The sequence below is a fragment of the Enhydra lutris genome, unplaced genomic scaffold (genome assembly GCF_002288905.1).
Source record: "Enhydra lutris kenyoni isolate GAN:26980312 unplaced genomic scaffold, ASM228890v2 scaffoldscaffold13, whole genome shotgun sequence".
NCBI classification, from domain to species: domain Eukaryota; kingdom Metazoa; phylum Chordata; class Mammalia; order Carnivora; family Mustelidae; genus Enhydra; species Enhydra lutris.
The window spans coordinates 39253910-39270528 of NW_019154097.1; the positions used below are offsets into that span (position 1 = coordinate 39253910).

General features: G+C 69.2%; 3 protein-coding genes across 4 annotated transcripts; all 3 read left to right on the top strand.

The window, feature by feature from the left end:
* The first annotated feature begins 613 nt into the window (after window positions 1-613).
* LOC111145540 (chromosome unknown C9orf172 homolog) lies at window positions 614-3526 on the top strand. Its single transcript, XM_022500453.1, has one exon. It carries the CDS (start codon window positions 614-616, stop codon window positions 3524-3526), a length of 2913 nt encoding a protein of 970 aa, XP_022356161.1.
* Window positions 3527-5403: 1877 nt separating this feature from the next.
* LOC111146033 (phosphohistidine phosphatase 1) lies at window positions 5404-7128 on the top strand. 2 transcript variants are annotated; one of them, XM_022501404.1, is made up of 3 exons: window positions 5404-5927; window positions 6281-6405; window positions 6920-7128. In XM_022501404.1, the coding sequence occupies exons 1-3, from the start codon at window positions 5762-5764 to the stop codon at window positions 7010-7012; spliced, it is 384 nt and encodes a 127-aa protein (XP_022357112.1). In that variant the 5' UTR covers window positions 5404-5761; the 3' UTR covers window positions 7013-7128. The 2 variants fall into 2 exon arrangements, with proteins under 2 accessions (XP_022357112.1, XP_022357111.1); XM_022501403.1 differs by having other exon boundaries at window positions 5407-5921.
* Window positions 7129-8370: 1242 nt separating this feature from the next.
* Window positions 8371-16569, top strand: LOC111146030 (MAM domain containing 4). Its single transcript, XM_022501400.1, is given in 29 exon segments — window positions 8371-8416; window positions 8912-8955; window positions 8957-9020; window positions 9092-9265; window positions 9346-9471; window positions 9665-9795; window positions 9880-9964; window positions 10126-10251; window positions 10365-10499; window positions 10575-10663; window positions 10744-10818; window positions 10820-10918; window positions 11258-11342; window positions 11415-11594; window positions 11673-11801; window positions 11935-12066; window positions 12611-12727; window positions 12861-12995; window positions 13115-13251; window positions 13323-13542; window positions 13607-13744; window positions 13832-13950; window positions 14033-14123; window positions 14249-14395; window positions 14534-14668; window positions 14756-14883; window positions 14979-15087; window positions 15800-15978; window positions 16097-16569. Coding segments are annotated over 29 exon segments (3414 nt in total). The 3' UTR covers window positions 16136-16569.
* Window positions 16570-16619: the final 50 nt, after the last annotated feature.

The window sequence follows — 16619 nt, forward strand, 5'->3', positions numbered from 1 at the left end:
AATTAAGTCTGGGGCCCCGGGTCTCTCCCTCGCCTGCCCCATCAGAGGGGCCTGCTCTGCGCTGGGCACTAGGCGGGGCTTCAGTCACCAGGGGCTTGTGGAGCCAGCTCCTCCGAGGAAATCTGTAAATAAGGCTTCACAGGAGCATTCGGTCATTCCGGCTGGGACCCCTCCCTCCTTCCTGCCCCAGGAGGGCGCTCTCTACCCAAACCTGCCCAAGGGTCACTCCTGGGAGCAGAGGGACCATCCAGGGATACGGGGGCAGGCGCCTGGGGACCGCAGCAACGGCACGGCCTTTCTGGCTGACCGGCTCCATCCCAGCAGAAAGTGGCCCCGGAGGGAGGGCCCAGGGCAAGCGGCCGGACCTGAGTGGCTGGACACCTGGGTTCCTGCAGGTGCTCCTGACGCCGGCATGGAGCACGGGCCTGCGGCCTCAGCCAAGGCCGGCAGCCAGGACTGCTGCGTCCACTGCGCCCCAGGTAAGTGGGGCCGTTGCGGGGGCGTCACCTGGCCTGGGTTGCAAAGGGGCCACCCTGACCCGCATCTCCCACCAGGGCAAAAGCCCCCCAAGGCAGAGTGAGCGGCAACCGCCAGCCTGGGGACCTCTTTTAAGATGACCCGCACGGACCCGCCGGACCTGTTGGTGTCGACCGTGTACCAGGACATCAAGGTGGCGGCCCCAGGGCCCGCGTCGCGGCGCCCGCCATGTGAACGCCCGCCTGCTGCGCCCGCGCCTTTCAACAAGCGCCACTGCCGCAGCTTTGACTTCCTGGAGGCGCTGGACGGGGCGCCCATGGAGGCCCGCACCGAACCGCCGCCCCCAGAGCCTGCGGCGCCGCGCCCACGGCCCCGCGACGGCGAGCCCCGGCGCCGCGCCCGCTCCAAGAGTGCGCCCCGCGCGCCCCCGGGCCTGGCGCCCGCCTCGCCGCCGGTGCTGCCGCGCCGAGGCCGGGATGCCCAGCGGACGGCGCGGGCAGAGGCATCGCCGCACAGGGAGCCTGCGTACCCCGCGCTGCGCGCGCTCGCCAACGAGCTGCACCCCATCAAGCTGCAGCCGCAACGGGGCGGCCCCGGCCGCATGGCGCCCCTCTGCGCCACCACCGGCCGCTGCGCGCCCCCGGAGCCGCCCGCCGGGCCCGCGCCCCATGTCCGCTGCCGCCTGGACATCAAGCCTGACGACGCGGTGTTGCAGCACACCGCCCGGGGCGCTCGGTCCTGCGGGCCCGCGGAGACCACGCCCTGGGCACGCGTCGCCCCCCAGTTCCACGGCCTCACCGTGCCCGGGCCTCGCCACATGGCGCTCTCGCGCACCCCCACCCCCAGCGACACGTACTGCGCGGACCCCCGGGCGCTGTACTGTGACGGTCCGCTGCCTGCGCCCCGGGACTACACGGAGCACCGAAGCCTGCCCTTCACCAGGCCGCCAGGCCCCACCCAATTCTTCTACACCGAGGAACCCGAGGGCCACCCTGGCGGGTTTCCTGCCAGCCCCGGGCCGCCGTTGGACAACTACTACGTCAGGCCCTTCCCGTCCGAGGAGCCCCCTGTGCCCAGTCCGAGGCGCAGCGGGGGCTACTATGCGGGGGAAGTGCGCACCTTCCCGGTCCAGGAACCGCCCTCCCGTTCCTACTATGCGGAGGCCGCGCGAGTCTACGGACCGCCCTGCGGCCCCCGCTATGCTCCCGAGGAAGCCCGGGCTCACCCCGCTCTCCGCCCCTTTTACACAGAGGACTTCGGACGGTACCGCGATCGCGACGCCCTGGCTCGGACTTACCCCCACCCACGCAGCAGCCCCTCCTGGGGTGACTGGGGCCTGCGGCCTTACCGCACCCTGCAGGTCGTGCCTCCCCAGGACTCTGGCCCGCTGCTGGCCTCTTGGCACGGCGGCACCGGCACCAGCCCGCCCCGGCTGGTGACTGACAGCCGCCACTACTCTCGCTCCTGGGACAACATCCTGGCGCCCGGGCCGCGCAGGGAGGACCCCCTGGGCCGCGGCCGCAGCTATGAGAACCTATTGGGGCGCGAGGCCCGGGAGCCACGGGGCGCATCCCCCGAAGGCCGGCGTCCGCCCGTCGTGGTGAACCTGTCCACCTCGCCCAGACGCTATGCCGCGCTGTCCCTGTCAGAGACGTCACTGTCAGAGAAGGGCCGAGCGGGCGAGGGTCTGGGCCGCAACTGGTACGTCACGCCGGAGATCACCATCACCGACAACGACCTGCGCGCCGCGGAGCGTCCGACTGCCAGGGGCTGGGAGCTGCCTGGGGGGCGACCGCGGCGATCTCCGCCCGCCGCCCCGGAAGGCCCCACTGGTGGCCGCCAGCGCAGCCTCGAGCAGCTGGACGAGCTCATCACCGACCTGGTCATCGACTCTCGGCCCCCCGCCGGCCCGGCCCCCGACCCCTCGGCGGAGGGCCTGGGCCGCCACCTGCGCCGCCTGCTGGACTCTCGGCCGGCGGGCCACGGGGCCCCAGCGCTGGCGCCGCGCTCGCCCCCCGCATCGGCCGGCAGCGCCGAGGAGCCCGCGGGCCAGGGGCAGGCGGCCGACGCGTCCCCGGAGCCCAGCGCCGACGAGGACGACCTGATGACGTGCTCCAACGCGCGCTGCCGGCGCACGGAGACCATGTTCAACGCCTGCCTCTACTTCAAGTCGTGCCACAGCTGCTACACCTACTACTGCTCGCGCCTGTGCCGCCGCGAGGACTGGGACGCGCACAAGGCGCGCTGCGTGTACGGGCGCGTGGGCAGCGTGTGCCGCCACGTGCTGCAGTTCTGCCGGGACAGCGGCCCGGTGCACCGCGCCTTCTCGCGCATCGCGCGCGTCGGCTTCCTGTCGCGCGGCCGCGGCGTGCTCTTCCTGGGCTTCCCGAGCCCGGGCTCCGCAGACAACTTCCTGCGCTTCGGCCTCGAGGGGCTGCTGCTGTCGCCCACCTACCTGTCTCTGCGCGAGCTGGCCACGCACGCGGCGCCCCTGGGCAGCTATGCGCGCGAGCTGGCGGCCGCCGGGCGCCTCTACGAGCCGGCCGAGTGCTTCCTGCTCAGTGTGTCGGTGGCCGTGGGCCCTGGCGCCGCGCCCCCCGGCGCCTCCGGCCGGCCCGCGCCCGCGCCGCGCAGCCCTGGGCCCACCGTACGCAAGTTCGCCAAGGTGGCGCTGGCCGCCGGCAGCCCGGCGCGTCCGCCCCCGGCCCGGGGTCGCGAGCCCGACATGGAGACGCTGATCCTGACTCCGCCGCCCGGCACCGCCGGCCTGGACCAAGAGGGCGAAGCAGGCCGGCGCGCGCGCGAGGTGGCCTTCATCCACATCCAGCGCGAGCTGCGGCTGCGCGGCGTCTTCCTGCGCCACGAGTTCCCGCGCGTCTACGAGCAGCTCTGCGAGTTCGTCGAGGCCAACCGGCGCTTCACGCCCACCACCATCTACCCCACGGACCGGCGCACCGGCCGCCCTTTCATGTGCATGATCATGGCCGCCTCCGAGCCACGCGCGCTGGACTGGGTGGCCAGCGCCAACCTGCTGGACGACATCATGTGAGCCGCGGGGTCGCGCCCGGGCTCCGCCCAGCCCGCTCCAGGCCCGCCCCCTTCGACCCCGCCCAGTCCGCGTGGGGCCCACCCCCGAGCTGCGCCCCGTCTACTCAGACACCGACCGCCCCGTCCACCCCAAGCCCACCCCGAGCCCCGCGCAGTCCACCGAGGGCCTGCCCCCGAGCTCCGCTGCCTACTCAGACCCCACCCAGCCCACCGGGAGCCCCGCCCAGCCCCTCAGGCCGGGCCGTGCTCCCCGCCAGTCTTCCATCTGTTCGCCGCAAGCTCCGCCCAGACCCCCTCCCTTTGGAGGTCAGAGGCCCCGCCTTGCCCTCCCCTTCCCCCAGCTAGCCCTGGGGCCTCCCCGGAGGCCGGTCCTCGGCCCCTTGGTGCTCCCCGCTGGGAGGCGGGGTGGGCCTGAGGGCCGCCCGGCCCTGCCTTTAAGAGGACGGGTCACTACTGCAGACCCCACCGCAGTGATCCGGTCAGCCCATTCCCTGACGCCCACGATGCCTCCCGGGAACCTCCCCAGGCCGGGTTGATCAGAGCCTAATCCCGTCCCTTTTACATGCATCCACCCGTTTACTGTCGTTTGGGGTGCGTCCTGCTCGGAGGCCGTTCCTCTCTGGAGGACACCCTGGCTAGTCCCGTTGTGTTCGTGTCCCGGGCAGAAAAGGCTAGTGCGGGCCCTGCACGGCCCGTTCCCGCTGGCTCAAGCCCGGGCTAGAGAGACCACAGCGGGACCCCGAGCGCGCACACTGGCGGCCCTGCCCGCCCTCCGGCCGCCCTGTCGTGGGCCCTCGCAGGAGAGTTTGGGACAAGCAGCAGTGGAGGGGTACCCGGAGGTCTTCAGGCGTGGCGCAAGACACCCAGACAGGACCCCCCGGGAGGGGGAAAGAGGACGTGGGTGCGGACGCCGGCAGGATCCAGCCCAGAGCTGAGTCCTGGCAGGGCGTGAGTCGGGCTGTCTGCCCAACACGGACAGGAGGCTCCTAGGTGGGTGCCAGGGCAGAGTGGGAGGGCGGGAGAAGACGCACAGGATGGATGAGCGGGAGGGACCGCGGAGGCGGACCTCTAGAAAGGGCTCCGCCGACCCGCCAACGTAAGGAGGACAAAAAAGATTGGACGTTCCCCGTTGGGAGCGGGCGCCGGACCGAGCCAGTTGACCAGGGCGGGGTCCACCGGAGGGATGGGTGTGTGACTACCCGGACGGCCCCGCGCGCTTGCTCTGGCCTCGCCCTATGCCGTGCGCTGAAGACGCGAGGCTGGCGACCCGGCTCCGGCTCTGGGAGCGCACACTCGTTGGCCCACTGCCCTGGCTCCATAAGGGCGAGTGACCGTAGTCCCCGGGACTCGCAACAGCCCTCCTGGAGCTCCCAGCACTCCCCGTCGCGGCCAGAAGAGAGCATCAGTTGGATTGCGAGCGTCCCCCACACCTCTGTTCCCGGCTCTCGCCCCCGCCTCGTGCACTCCCGCCCATCCCCCCCACAACGCCTGCGCGCCCGCCTCGGCCCAGCGCGTGTGCACCGGCCACGTGCCCCGCTCGCCCCACCCGCCTTCGCGACCTGCCGGGCCCGGCCGCCGTGCCCCCTGCCCGCGGGCCCCAGCTTTCCGCCCGACGCCCGGGAGCTGGCTGGCCAGGAGTGACCCTGGACCGGGATTATGTCCAGGGGCGAACGCTTTCGAACCAAGTAAAACAACTCAAATGTGGCAGCGCTTGCTCTTTGGGGGCGGGGGAGGCGTGGGTGGGACCGGGAGGGGGGCCTGGACGGGCTGGGCGCGAGGGAGGGAAGGGGAGGGCCTTGGGGTGCGGCGGGAGGAGGGAGAGGGAGGATTTGGAACGCGGTGGGGTAGGGGGAGGGAGGCCTTGGGACGTGGGCAGTGGGGGGACGAGGAGAAGAGGTCAGGGCCTCACAGGCCGCCGAACTCCCCGTGAAGGTGCCCGCCGCCCACTCCGCCTCCCAGACCCCGCTGAAAAGAACTGCCCGGTTGGCCGGGTTGGACCACCACCCACTCCGGGTTCGCAGTTCTCCTTTAAGGGGGACCCGCGTGGCCGCAGAGTTGCAAGGAGCTAGATTGCCATTGGCCAGGCCGTGCTACAGGTCGGCGGCACGATTGGTTGAGGCTCTGGGCCTCAGCACGCATGCCCCCGCGCGATTGGTCCCGGACTCCCAGAGCCCGCCTCCCTCGGGGATGACTCAACCCGGGCTCGCGGGTGGAAGGGCCGCGGCCTGCAGGGAACATGGCGGCGGCGGACCTCGCCCAGATCGCCGATGTGGACATCGATTCCGACGGCGTCTTCAAGTACGTGCTGATTCGAGTTCACTCGGCGCGACCCTCCGAGGCCCCGACCGGGGAGAGCAAGGACATCGTGCGCGGCTACAAGTGGGCCGAGTACCATGGTGAGGGCGGAGCCGGAGGGCGTTTTCGGGGCGGGGCCAGCCGGCTCGGGGGCGGGGCCGGGGCTGGGCGGGGCACGCCGGCTCGGGGGCGGGGCTGAGGGCGAGAGGCGATCCTGTGCTGGGTCTGACCCTGAGCTGGCTCAGGGGAGTCAGGGTCCTGGAGGGCAAGGGGCTGCCGTGGACCGACCCCTGTCTCCTAGTACCAGCGCTCTTGCCCGGGTGCACGCCTTCCTCCCTCTCATGGCGTCCCAGCCCGGAGGAGCTGCTCTCCCGGGGAAGGAGCTGCTCCGAGCCGGAGCGTCCCGTGCCCTGGCCGCCCAGGGGCCGCGGCGGGTGCTGAGCTGCCTTCCCTGTCCCAGCTGACATCTATGACAAGGTATCGGGCGAGATCCAGAAGAAGGGCTATAGTTGTGAGTGCCTGGGAGGCGGGCGCATCTCTCACCAGAGCCAGGACAAGAAGATCCACGTGTACGGCTACTCCATGGTGAGCCCCAACGGCCGGGTCCAGGGTGCAGAGACCAGCTCTCACCAGCACTCACTGCCCTGCCCCCAGAAGCCTGCAGTGCTGGGGTCTCTGGGCTGTGTCAGCTGCTGACTCCTCCCTCCAGTGGCCTGCCCATTTCCCAAGTGGAGCAGGAGGGAGGCCTCTGCCTGCCCCTCAGCCCTGGGGGGCCGTGTCCTGTTCCTACATGAGGCCTGGCTGGGCTATCACTGTCCTCCAGCTCTGGGAGGCACTCCGAGTTTTGGCGTGAGACACAGCAGCCTCTCCCTCTTCCTTCTCTAAGCCGCAGTGGTGACCCCATCTGTCTTGTCACCTGGGATAGCCCTCTGGCTCACCGTGGCAGCCACCTTTCTGCAGGAGAGCTCCCTGGGGCAGGCAGGGAGGGATGGCCGTGTTTGGCTCCACCCGGGGATGCCCCCCAAGGCGGCTGCTTGGAGTTGCTGTTGGTGGACGCCCAGAGCCAGGACGGGTCTGTAACACCGGCTTCTCTCTCCAGGGTTATGGTCGTGCCCAACACTCCATCTCCACTGAGAAGATCAAAGCCGTGTACCCTGATTACGAGGTCACCTGGGCCGATGATGGCTACTGAGGCCTGCCCAAGGGGCCAGCTGTACCCCCTGGCCAGGACACCAGCCTGGCCCAAGTGCCCCCAACTCACCTCACCCACAGGAATTAAAAATGTTATCACCTGTGCTGTTGCCCAGATGCTGTGTGTCTTGATTTTTCTGTTTTGGCAGAAAGCCGGAGGTGGCCCTGGAAACAACAGGGCCCCTGCGGGCTGCCCCTCACCCGGCTCCACATCTGGGGGCCCCAGGGAGTGGCAGTGCACACTCAGCCCTTTGTGGTCTGATAAGGGGGCCCTGCACTGCTGCCCCTCTTTATGGCCTGATGGCTCCGCATGTGGCTCCTATGTCCAAGGACATTCGGGAGGAAACTCTGAGCCCTTGCGCAAGGAAGTAGCACCAGGTCCCTCGGAGCCAGCGGACGTCAGTGTCTCTGCATGATCTACCGCTGGTGGTCACACGTGACGTGACCCAGGACCCCTTCCAAGACCAGGTCCCAGGGCACCTGCTCAGCTCCTTCTCCAAATAAATGGCTGAGGCCTCAGAGTTGGAGCTGGGAGCCCTCCTCTCGGGACCACCTCCCCTCCTCCCGTGCAGGGCTGTGGGGGACCAGCTGTGGCAAGCGGATATTGTATCGGGAGGGGAGAGCCAGGCACCGCTGAGCGTGCCTGTCCCCGCGGCTCCCTGTGCTCACAAGTGCCATCTCATGGTGCATGCCCTCTGTGAGCCCACGGCGACCCTCAGGGTCGCCGCTCCGGGCAGGTGCTGTTGTGACCACACGTCACCGATGATGAGACAAGCTCCGGAGTCTCACCGTGGTCAATGGCAGCCAGATGCCGGGGTCTGTGCCTGGCAGCACCCAGCCACACTGCCTGGAACACTCATCGGATAAGTGACTGTCATTTATACGTGGCTAAGCCATCGGGAAGCCGTGGACTGAGTTACGGAGGCCCCTGGGTGCTTGGGGCCAGGGACACAGGTGGCACACGCTGGGCTCCCCCCCTGAGCTCCAGGAGGCCTCAGAGCCTGACCGGGTCGGCGATGTGGCTGCAGCCTGTACCACCGCAGCCGTCCCACCCCTGCCGGGCCTCTAGCAGGCAGGCCTGGGCGGCAGTGGGCACGATGACTGTGGCCCGACCTTTGGTCTAAAGGAGCCAGGCAGGTGGGAGCTGACCTCAGCCAGGGGCCCCTTCCCTGGACCCTTTTACAGCCGGATGCTCCTCCTCACCCACACGGGGTGGGGCCCTCTGACGGGCAGCAGGTACAGAAGGGGCCCAGGCCCCAGTGCAGTCAGCAGTCAGCCCGTGGGGCCACGGGCAGATAACCGGGCAGAAGGGCCACAGATCGCTCGGGGCGCACACCGTCTGTTCCCGCTGGCCTGGCTATGCCTCTGCCCGGCTGGCTCCTGCCTGTCCTGGTCCTGCTCGTGGGTGAGTTGTTGGTCCGGCCGCTAAAGCGGGGCCGGGCACAGGTGCTGGGCCTGCAGGGGAGGAGGGTGCAAGGCCCCGGGTGAAGTTGGTGGGAGCGTGGGCAGGCCAGGTCGTCGAGAAAGGGGCAAGAATTCTGCTTCCTCTGGCCCCAAGGTCCATAGGTCCCAAGGCAAGACCCTAGTCCACCACTCTGCGACACACAGAGGCTGAGGAAAGGGCGGGGCCCCTCCCGGTAGCTGCTCCAGCTCCCCTCCTCCGGCGCTGTCCCCCGCTGGGGGCCCTTGGCCCTGTGCTCCCATCCCCCCCACGCAGCCACCCTCTCCCAGGCCAGATGGACTCTGCCTGGGCCCGATTGGGAGCCCCAAGTGGCAGGACCCAGCCCTCTCCCCCCCTGACTCTTGGCCCGGGGCCCCAAGCAGGTGAACAGCATCGCAGGTTCCCTGGGACTGGGGGGCCACACCGCCTCCAGCCACCCAGCTGTTTCTCTGTCGGCAGCTGGGCCCCTAGGCTGGACCGGGGTCCCCAGCAACTGCAGGGCCCCCCCGCGAGGCCACATGCAACTTCGTGTGTGACTGCCCAGGCTGCTCCGACGAGACCCGCTGTGGTGAGCCAGGGCCGAGCAGGGGTTGGGCGGGCTGGCCCTTGACAGGCAGCCACTGACCTCCCACTCTCCAGGTTACCACGGAGCCTCGCCTGCTCTGGACGCCCCCTTCGCCTGCAACTTCGAGCGGGACCCGTGCGGCTGGCAGGACATCAGCACCTCGGGCTACAGCTGGCTCCGAGACAGGGCAGGAGCCTCCCTGGAGGTTCTGGGACCTCGCTCAGACCACACGCTCGGCACGGACCTTGGTGAGGCCTGGCTGGGTCTCCATGGCATCCCCTCCCCTCTTTCCTCCCAGCCCCATGTCCTGACCTCTCTGCTGGGCCAGGCTGGTACATGGCTGTCGGCACCCATCGTGGCAGAGAGACCTCCACAGCCGTCCTGCGCTCCCCTGTCCTGCGCAATACAGCCCCCACCTGTGAGCTGAGGCTCTGGTTCAACGCGGCCTCTGGAGGTGGGTGCCCGGGACCCTACTGCCTGGTGGGGGTGCCCTGAGGGGAGAGACCCAGAAAGGAAGGAGGGCTGCTGCAGAGCCTGGGAGGGTACCCAGTAGGAGGGACAAGCATCTGAGGGCTGGACCCAGGTAGCAGGCTGGGGGCAGCCCTGGGGCCTGAGTTGCCCCGGGGACCCCCCATCCCCCATTCCAGATGTGGCTGAACTGCGGCTAGAGCTGACCCACAGGGCCGAGACCTTGACCCTGTGGCAGAGCTCCGGGCCCTGGGGCCCAGGCTGGCAGGAGCTGGTGGTGGCCACTGGCCGTATCCAGGACGACTTCCAGGTGAGCTAGGGATGGTCTGGGTACTGGGGGCAGCAGGGAGGGTCTGAGCCTGGACTTAAGTCCTAAGGACCCCACTCTTTTCAGGTGACCTTCTCTGCCACTCGAAATGTGACCCACAGGGGTACCGTGGCCTTGGACGATGTTGTCTTCAGGGGCTGTGGGCTGCCCAGTAAGGCCCCCCTGCCATGGGCCGACACTGGGGGGGGGGGGCGTGAGTGGGGGCCCCTCACCTGCTCACACCCAACTCGGATGGTCTCGAGCCTCTCCCCTAGCTGCCCCGGCCCCCGCGGTTTGGGGTCACGGTGATGGGCTGCCCCTCGCCCATCTCAGCCCCCCAGGCACAATGCCCTCTGGGGCATCACCATTGTGGAAACATGGCCTGTGTGGAGTCCCACCAGTTATGCGACGGAGAGGACAACTGTGGGGACGGCTCAGACGAGGACACGCCCGCCTGCCGTGAGCTGGAGGGGCTGCTGCGGACCATCCAGAGAACATGGGGGGGTGGGGGACAGGGGCGGGTAAAGGAGAGGCCCTGCTGGCAGTCTGAGCACCCCGCCCCTGTCCTCCAGGCCACCACACCACCACCGACTTTGAGACGGGCCTGGGCCCATGGAACCACTCAGAGGGCTGGGCCCGGAACCACAGTGCCGGCGCCGAGCATCCAGCCTGGCCACGCCGGGACCACAGCCGGAACAGCATACAGGGTGAGGCCCGCCAGGGAGCGCTGGTCCTCATCTCCCAGAGCCCCACCAACCCTGCCCACACCTGTCTCTCCCCAGGCTCCTTCTTGGTCTCCGTGGCCGAGCCCAGTGCCCCCGCCGTCCTCTCCAGCCCCGAGTTCCAAGCATCGGGGGCCCACAACTGCTCGGTGAGGCAGGGGACACAGGTCGGCTTGTCCTGGGGGCCTGGGCTGGCAGGTCTCCCTCACCTTGCACGGCTTCTCCTCAGCTCATCTTCTATCACTACCTGCACGGGTCCGTGGACGGCTCCCTGCAACTGTTCCTGCAGACCCGGAGCCCGGGCCCCCCCCCAGGTCCCCGTCCTGCTGCGCAGGCGCCGTGGGGAGCTGGGGGCCGCCTGGGTCCGAGACCGGGTGGACATCCAGAGCCAGCACCCCTTCCGGGTGAGGCCAGAGACAGCAGTGGCTGGAGGGGGAGGGTGGGCACGTGGGAGGTCCGGAGGGCCCCCAGAGCTTGAGCAGAGGAGCTCAGGGGCCGGGGTGCTGGCCCGGGTCCCTCCAGGCTGCCACAGCAGAAGGCTGGTCTGCTTGTCAGTGAGGTCATCCTCCAAGGAAGGAGCCGTCACGATCACAGCCCCTCTCGTGGGGCTGTGGCAGGGCGGTGACCAGAGGCGGTGTCCAGTGACATGGAGAGTACAAGGCGGGGGGAGGGCTGGAGGGAGCAGAGCTGGGGAGGATAGAGGGTGCTGGGGTGCGCCCTGAGCCGCCTCCCCGTGCCCTCAGATACTGCTCACTGGGCACACCGGCCCAGGTGGCGTTGTGAGCCTGGATGACCTCATCCTGTCGGACCACTGCCAGCCAGTCCCAGGTGGGCCCGTGAGCCCCTCCCTCCCCAGCAGGAGCACCACTCCTGTCCACCTGACCCGTTTTGCCCCCACAGACATGTCCACCCCGCCCCCTGGGCTCTGGGCCCCGGCCCCTGGGCCCCAGCTGTCCAGCCTGCCGCCCCAGGACTTCTGCGAGCCAGGACATCTTCCATGTGGGGACCTGTGTGTCCCCCCAGAGCAGCTCTGCGACTTCCAGCACCAGTGCGAGGGGGGCGAGGACGAGCAGGAATGCGGTGAGGGGCGTCCCAGGCGGCGGGAGGTGGGGCCCGCCTTCCTCCACACGCTCCTGCTCAGCGGGGCTGCTGTTCCAGGCACCACGGACTTCGAGCCCCCCGAGGCCGGGGGCTGGGAGGACGCCAGTGTGGGACGGCTGCAGTGGGGGCGTCTCCAGGCCCAAGAGAGTGGAGGCCCTGGCGCAGATGGCGGCAGGGCTGCTGCGGGTGAGGCCCGAGGCCCCTGCCCACGAACCGTGTCCCCACAGGGGTCTTTGCTCTGCCTCTTCCCACCAGGGACCGTGTCTGCGGTGGGGGTCCCTGGCAGGAATTGGCTCTGAGCCGCCTCGCTCTTCCTCAGGGCATTTCCTGTCCTTGCAGAAGGCCTGGGGACAGCTGACACCAGAGGCCCGGGTCCTCACACCTCCCTTGGGCCCCTCGGGCCCCCGCTGTAAGCTCCGCGTGGCTTACTATTTCCACAGTGACCCCCGAGGTACCACGCGGGGGCTTGCGAGAGCTCCCTAGTGCACCCTGCGGGAGGGGGGGGGGCGGGCCGGGTGGATCCACCAGGACCCCCTCGCCCAGGCTTCCTGGCACTGGTCGTGGTGGAGGGCGGCCGCCGGGAGCCGGTGTGGCAGGCCCCAAGCAGCAGTAGCGGCTGGAAGGCGGACACGGTCCTTATCGGGGCGCGCCGCCGACCTTTCCAGGTGAGGAGGGCAGCCTGGGGGGGGGGGGGGCGGCGCTCACCAAGCCAGGCCTGACTTAATAGCCCCCTCCCTTGTGCTCCTGACACAGCTGGAATTCGTCAGCCTGGTGGACTTGGACGACCCTGGCCAGCAGGGTGCTGCAGTGGATGATGTGACCTTGGAGGACTGCAGCCCCGTGACAGCAACTGAGAAGGACTCAGGTTCCAGTCCCTCCCCAGGGGCTTCCCACCCAGACCACCCAGACGGAACCCTGGGAGCCCCTGCCCCCTCAGGACACAGGAGGCGCCTGGTGGCTCTGGGCTGTGCTGACCCCCCCGGCCCCCCCCCCAGAGGTCTCCTGTAACTTTGAGCGGGACACTTGCGGCTGGCACTCCGGCCACCTCACAGATGCCCACTGGCGCCGAATCCAGAGCCGTGGGCCTGGGTACGACCACACCACGGGCCAAGGTAGGTGGGGGCACCCAGGCCTGGGGAGCAGCTCTCAGAGTCGGGGAGCGGGTGGAGGGCATCGCGCCCATCCTGACCAAGCCCATCCCGGAAGCTGGCATCTTTGCAGCTCAGCCCGGTGTCCCCACGGCAGGCTACTTCTTGCTCCTGGATCCCACGGACCCCCCGGCCCGGGGCCCCGGGGCCCACCTGCTCACCCAGCCCCAGGCCCCAGCAGCCACCCAGGAGTGTCTCTCCTTCTGGTACCACCTCCACGGGCCCCAGATCGGTGAGTGACCCTGGGGCTGGGCGAGGGCTCCCTGTTCTGCCTCTCCAGAGCCCTGGAGGAGAGGCAGGAAGCCCCCAGGAGCCGGGCTCTGGCCCTCTCCTACCCTCCCCTGCATCTAGGGACGCTGCGCCTGGCAGTGAAGCGGGAAGGAGAGGCAGAAACCCTCCTGTGGTCGCGGAGCGGCACCCACGGCAACTGCTGGCACGAGGCCTGGGCCACCCTGCACCACCAGGCGGGCTCCGGCGCCAAGTACCAAGTGAGGCCCCACGCCTGGGGGGGCGGGAAGGCCGGGCAAGGCCCCCAACCGCTGACGCCCCTGGTCCCCAGCTGCTGTTCCAGGGCCTCCGAGACGGCTACCACGGGACCATGGCACTGGACGACGTGGCCATGCGGCCTGGGCCCTGCTGGGCCTCCAGGCGGTGCTCCTTTGAGGACTCGGACTGTGGCTTCTCCAGCAGCGGCCAAGGCCTCTGGACACGACAGACCAATGCCACGGGCCATGCCTCCTGGGGCCCCCGCACCGACCACACCACAGAGACGGCTCAGGGTACGTGGCAGGGGTCGGGGGTGCCCAGGGGAGTCAGACGCAGGCTGACATTGGCACCCTCCAGGACACTACATGGTGGTGGACACGAGCCCACACGCCCTGCCCCGTGGCCATGTGGCCTCCCTGACCTCAGAGGAGCACCGGCCTCTGACCCAGCCCGCCTGCCTGACCTTCTGGTACCACCTGAGCCTCAGAAGCCCAGGTGAGGGGCGGCAGGGGCTGCCCAGGAGCCCCCGACGGGCTGTTCCTTGTGGCGGCTGCTGACCGGGCTGGCCATGTGCTGCGGCAGGCACCCTGCAGGTCCACGTGGAGGAGGCCGGGAGGCAGCAGGTGCTCAGCCTCAGTGCCCACGGGGGCTTTGCCTGGCGCCTGGGAAGCGTGGACGTGCAGGCTGAGAGGGCCTGGAGGGTAAGTGTGGGGGGCAGGGGGCCTTCTCCCCTTTGAGGGCGGTCTGGACCCCGGAGGCGACCCCCCCACCACGCCCGTGCAGGTGGTATTTGAGGCGGTCGCTGCTGGTGTGGAGCGGTCCTACATCGCACTAGACGACCTGCTGCTCCAGGATGGGCCCTGCCCCCGGCCAGGTGGGAGCACCCCCCCTGCCCGGCCCTCGCACCTGCTGCATACCAACCCCAACACGCCTGGCCCGGCCCTGGACCCAAGAGGGGAAACAGGGGCCGCCCTGCTGACCTGCCCAGGTCTCTCGCAGCTTCCTGTGACTTCGAGGTCGGCCTGTGTGGCTGGAGCCATCTGCCCTGGCCTAGCCTGGGAGGGTTTAGCTGGGACTGGAGCAGTGGGGCCACGCCCTCCCGGTACCCCCAGCCCCCCGTGGACCACACTCTGGGCACAGAAACAGGTGGGTCTGAGATGTGGAAGAGGCCCACGCCCCACCCCACCGTGGGCCGAGCCTAGCCGGTTCAGGCTCCCATCACAGTCGGCGGGGTCCACGCCATCCCGTCAGCCAGCCCGGAGCCCTGCCCTCTCTCATTTCCAGGCCACTTTGTTCTCTTTGAAACCGGTGTGCTGGGCCCAGGGGGCCGGGCGGCCTGGCTACGCAGCCAGCCTCTGCCTGCCACCGAGTCCTCCTGCCTCCGATTCTGGTACCACATGGGTTTTCCGGAGCACTTCTGTGAGTGTGGCTGGGCCGCCAGCGCCTGGGTGGCAGGAAGAGCCGGGGCCAGGAGCGGCGCTGACCTGCCCTGACCCCCACTTGCAGACAAGGGGGAGCTGAGGGTGATCCTGAACAGCGAGCGGGGCCAGCTGACCGTGTGGAGTGCCGGCGCACACCGGCGGCACCAGTGGCTGGAAGGCCACGTGGAGGTGGTCAGTGCCGAGGAGTTCCAGGTGAGGCCTGGTGGCCCCTGCGCCTGGAGATCCCAGAGGCCTGGGCAGGACCAGCCTCCTCTCGCCCACGCAACCCCTTCTCCTTCCCCCATCAGATCGTGTTTGAAGCCACACTAAGCGGCCAGCCGGCCCTTGGGCCCATCGCGCTGGACGACGTGGAGTATCTGGCTGGGCAGCCCTGCCAGCGGCCCACATCTAGCCAAGGTGAGCCCTGCCCAGGTCCGCCAGCTCTGCTCGCATTCAGGGCCCCTGTCAGGCACAGCGGCTCATGGCCCACGTGGCTGCCAGTGGCCCGGCTTCCAGCCCGAGAGGCCAGGAAAGTCACCAAGATCGGCCCCGCACCATTCCCTCCCTCCCCCTCTGTCCACTCCCTTTTTAAAAGATTTATTCACGTGCTGAGAGAGAAGGCTCCTGTGCGAGAGCGGGCAGGCAGGGGGAGGGGCGGAGGAGGGACGTTCAAGCTGACACCCCGAGCAGGGAGGGCGAGCCGGGTGAGACCGAGATCTGAGCTGAAGTAAGACTCCACACGTCACCAAGCCATGCAGGCGCCCGTCTCCTCCCCTTCTGAGCTGGGCCACCCTGGTCCTTGGTCCCTCGGGAGGCCAGCCAGGTCTGCGTCCCCTTCTTGGACCGGCACTGCATGCCCCCACTCCCGCGGAGGGGGCGGGCGCTGCGCAGACCCTGGAGCAGGTGCCCCGTCCTGCCAGAGACCAGCAGCAGCTTGTGGAGCTCTTGCTGTCTCGACAGCTGACAAAGGGGCGGGTCCAGCTACCTGCCAGGTCCCTGGCCTCAGCCTGGCGCCCCCCTCCAGCCTACTGGGGCCTCAAGGACGGGCCATCCCACGTGTCCTCAGCTGTCGGGGTAGGGCTGATGGGCAGGGCTCGAGTCCCAGGGCTCACATGCCCACGGCCCACAGGGGACACAGCACTGGCCGCGTCGGTGCCAACCATCATTGGCAGCGCCCTCCTCGTGCTCATCGTCCTGGTGCTGACTGGACTTGGGGGATGGCGCTGGTTGCAGAAAAAGGGGAGCTGCCCCTCCCAGGCCGAGACAGCAGCCGTGGCCCCGGGCTTCGACAACATCGTCTTCAATGCGGTAGGCGCCCCTGGTGAGGCCAGCGGGCAGGGAGACTGCGGGGAAGTCCTCCTGGCCTGGCCTGCCCGGCTGGGGGTGTATACATCCCCCACTCAAAGGCTCCCCTCCTTCCATCTAGGATCATGTCACCCTGCCGGCTTCGCTCACCGACCCCTAGTAGATGGCCCAGAGACTGGCTCCCCAGACAAGCACACCCACTCCGACCGCAGCCCTGTCCAGGGAATAACACCTGCCTCTCCCCCAGGATCCCTGGAGCCCCCAGGCTGTCACCCTGCACAGAGACTGCCACCCACATGCCTGGGGACTGTCCTCACCCCAACAATAAATGCCCTCGCCTGTGAGGGCAGCCCCCACTTACTGGCTGAGGTCCGTGCCTCCTGCTGTGTCAGCAGCAAAGAGGGCTCCCAGGGCTCCGCAGCTGAAAGGATGTGCCTGGGGGTGCCTCCCACACATCTCAGGGACTCGGTGACCACACCCGACAGGACCCAGGGCAAGAGGCACAGAGACAGACACAGTACACCCTGATAAGCCCCTGCCCCAGGCCCGGCAGGCACCTCAACACTCAGGTGGCCCGGCCCAGCCCATGGGATCCTGACCCGAGCCCCGTCCCTGCCTTGCTGGGTGATTCTGCATCTGACTTA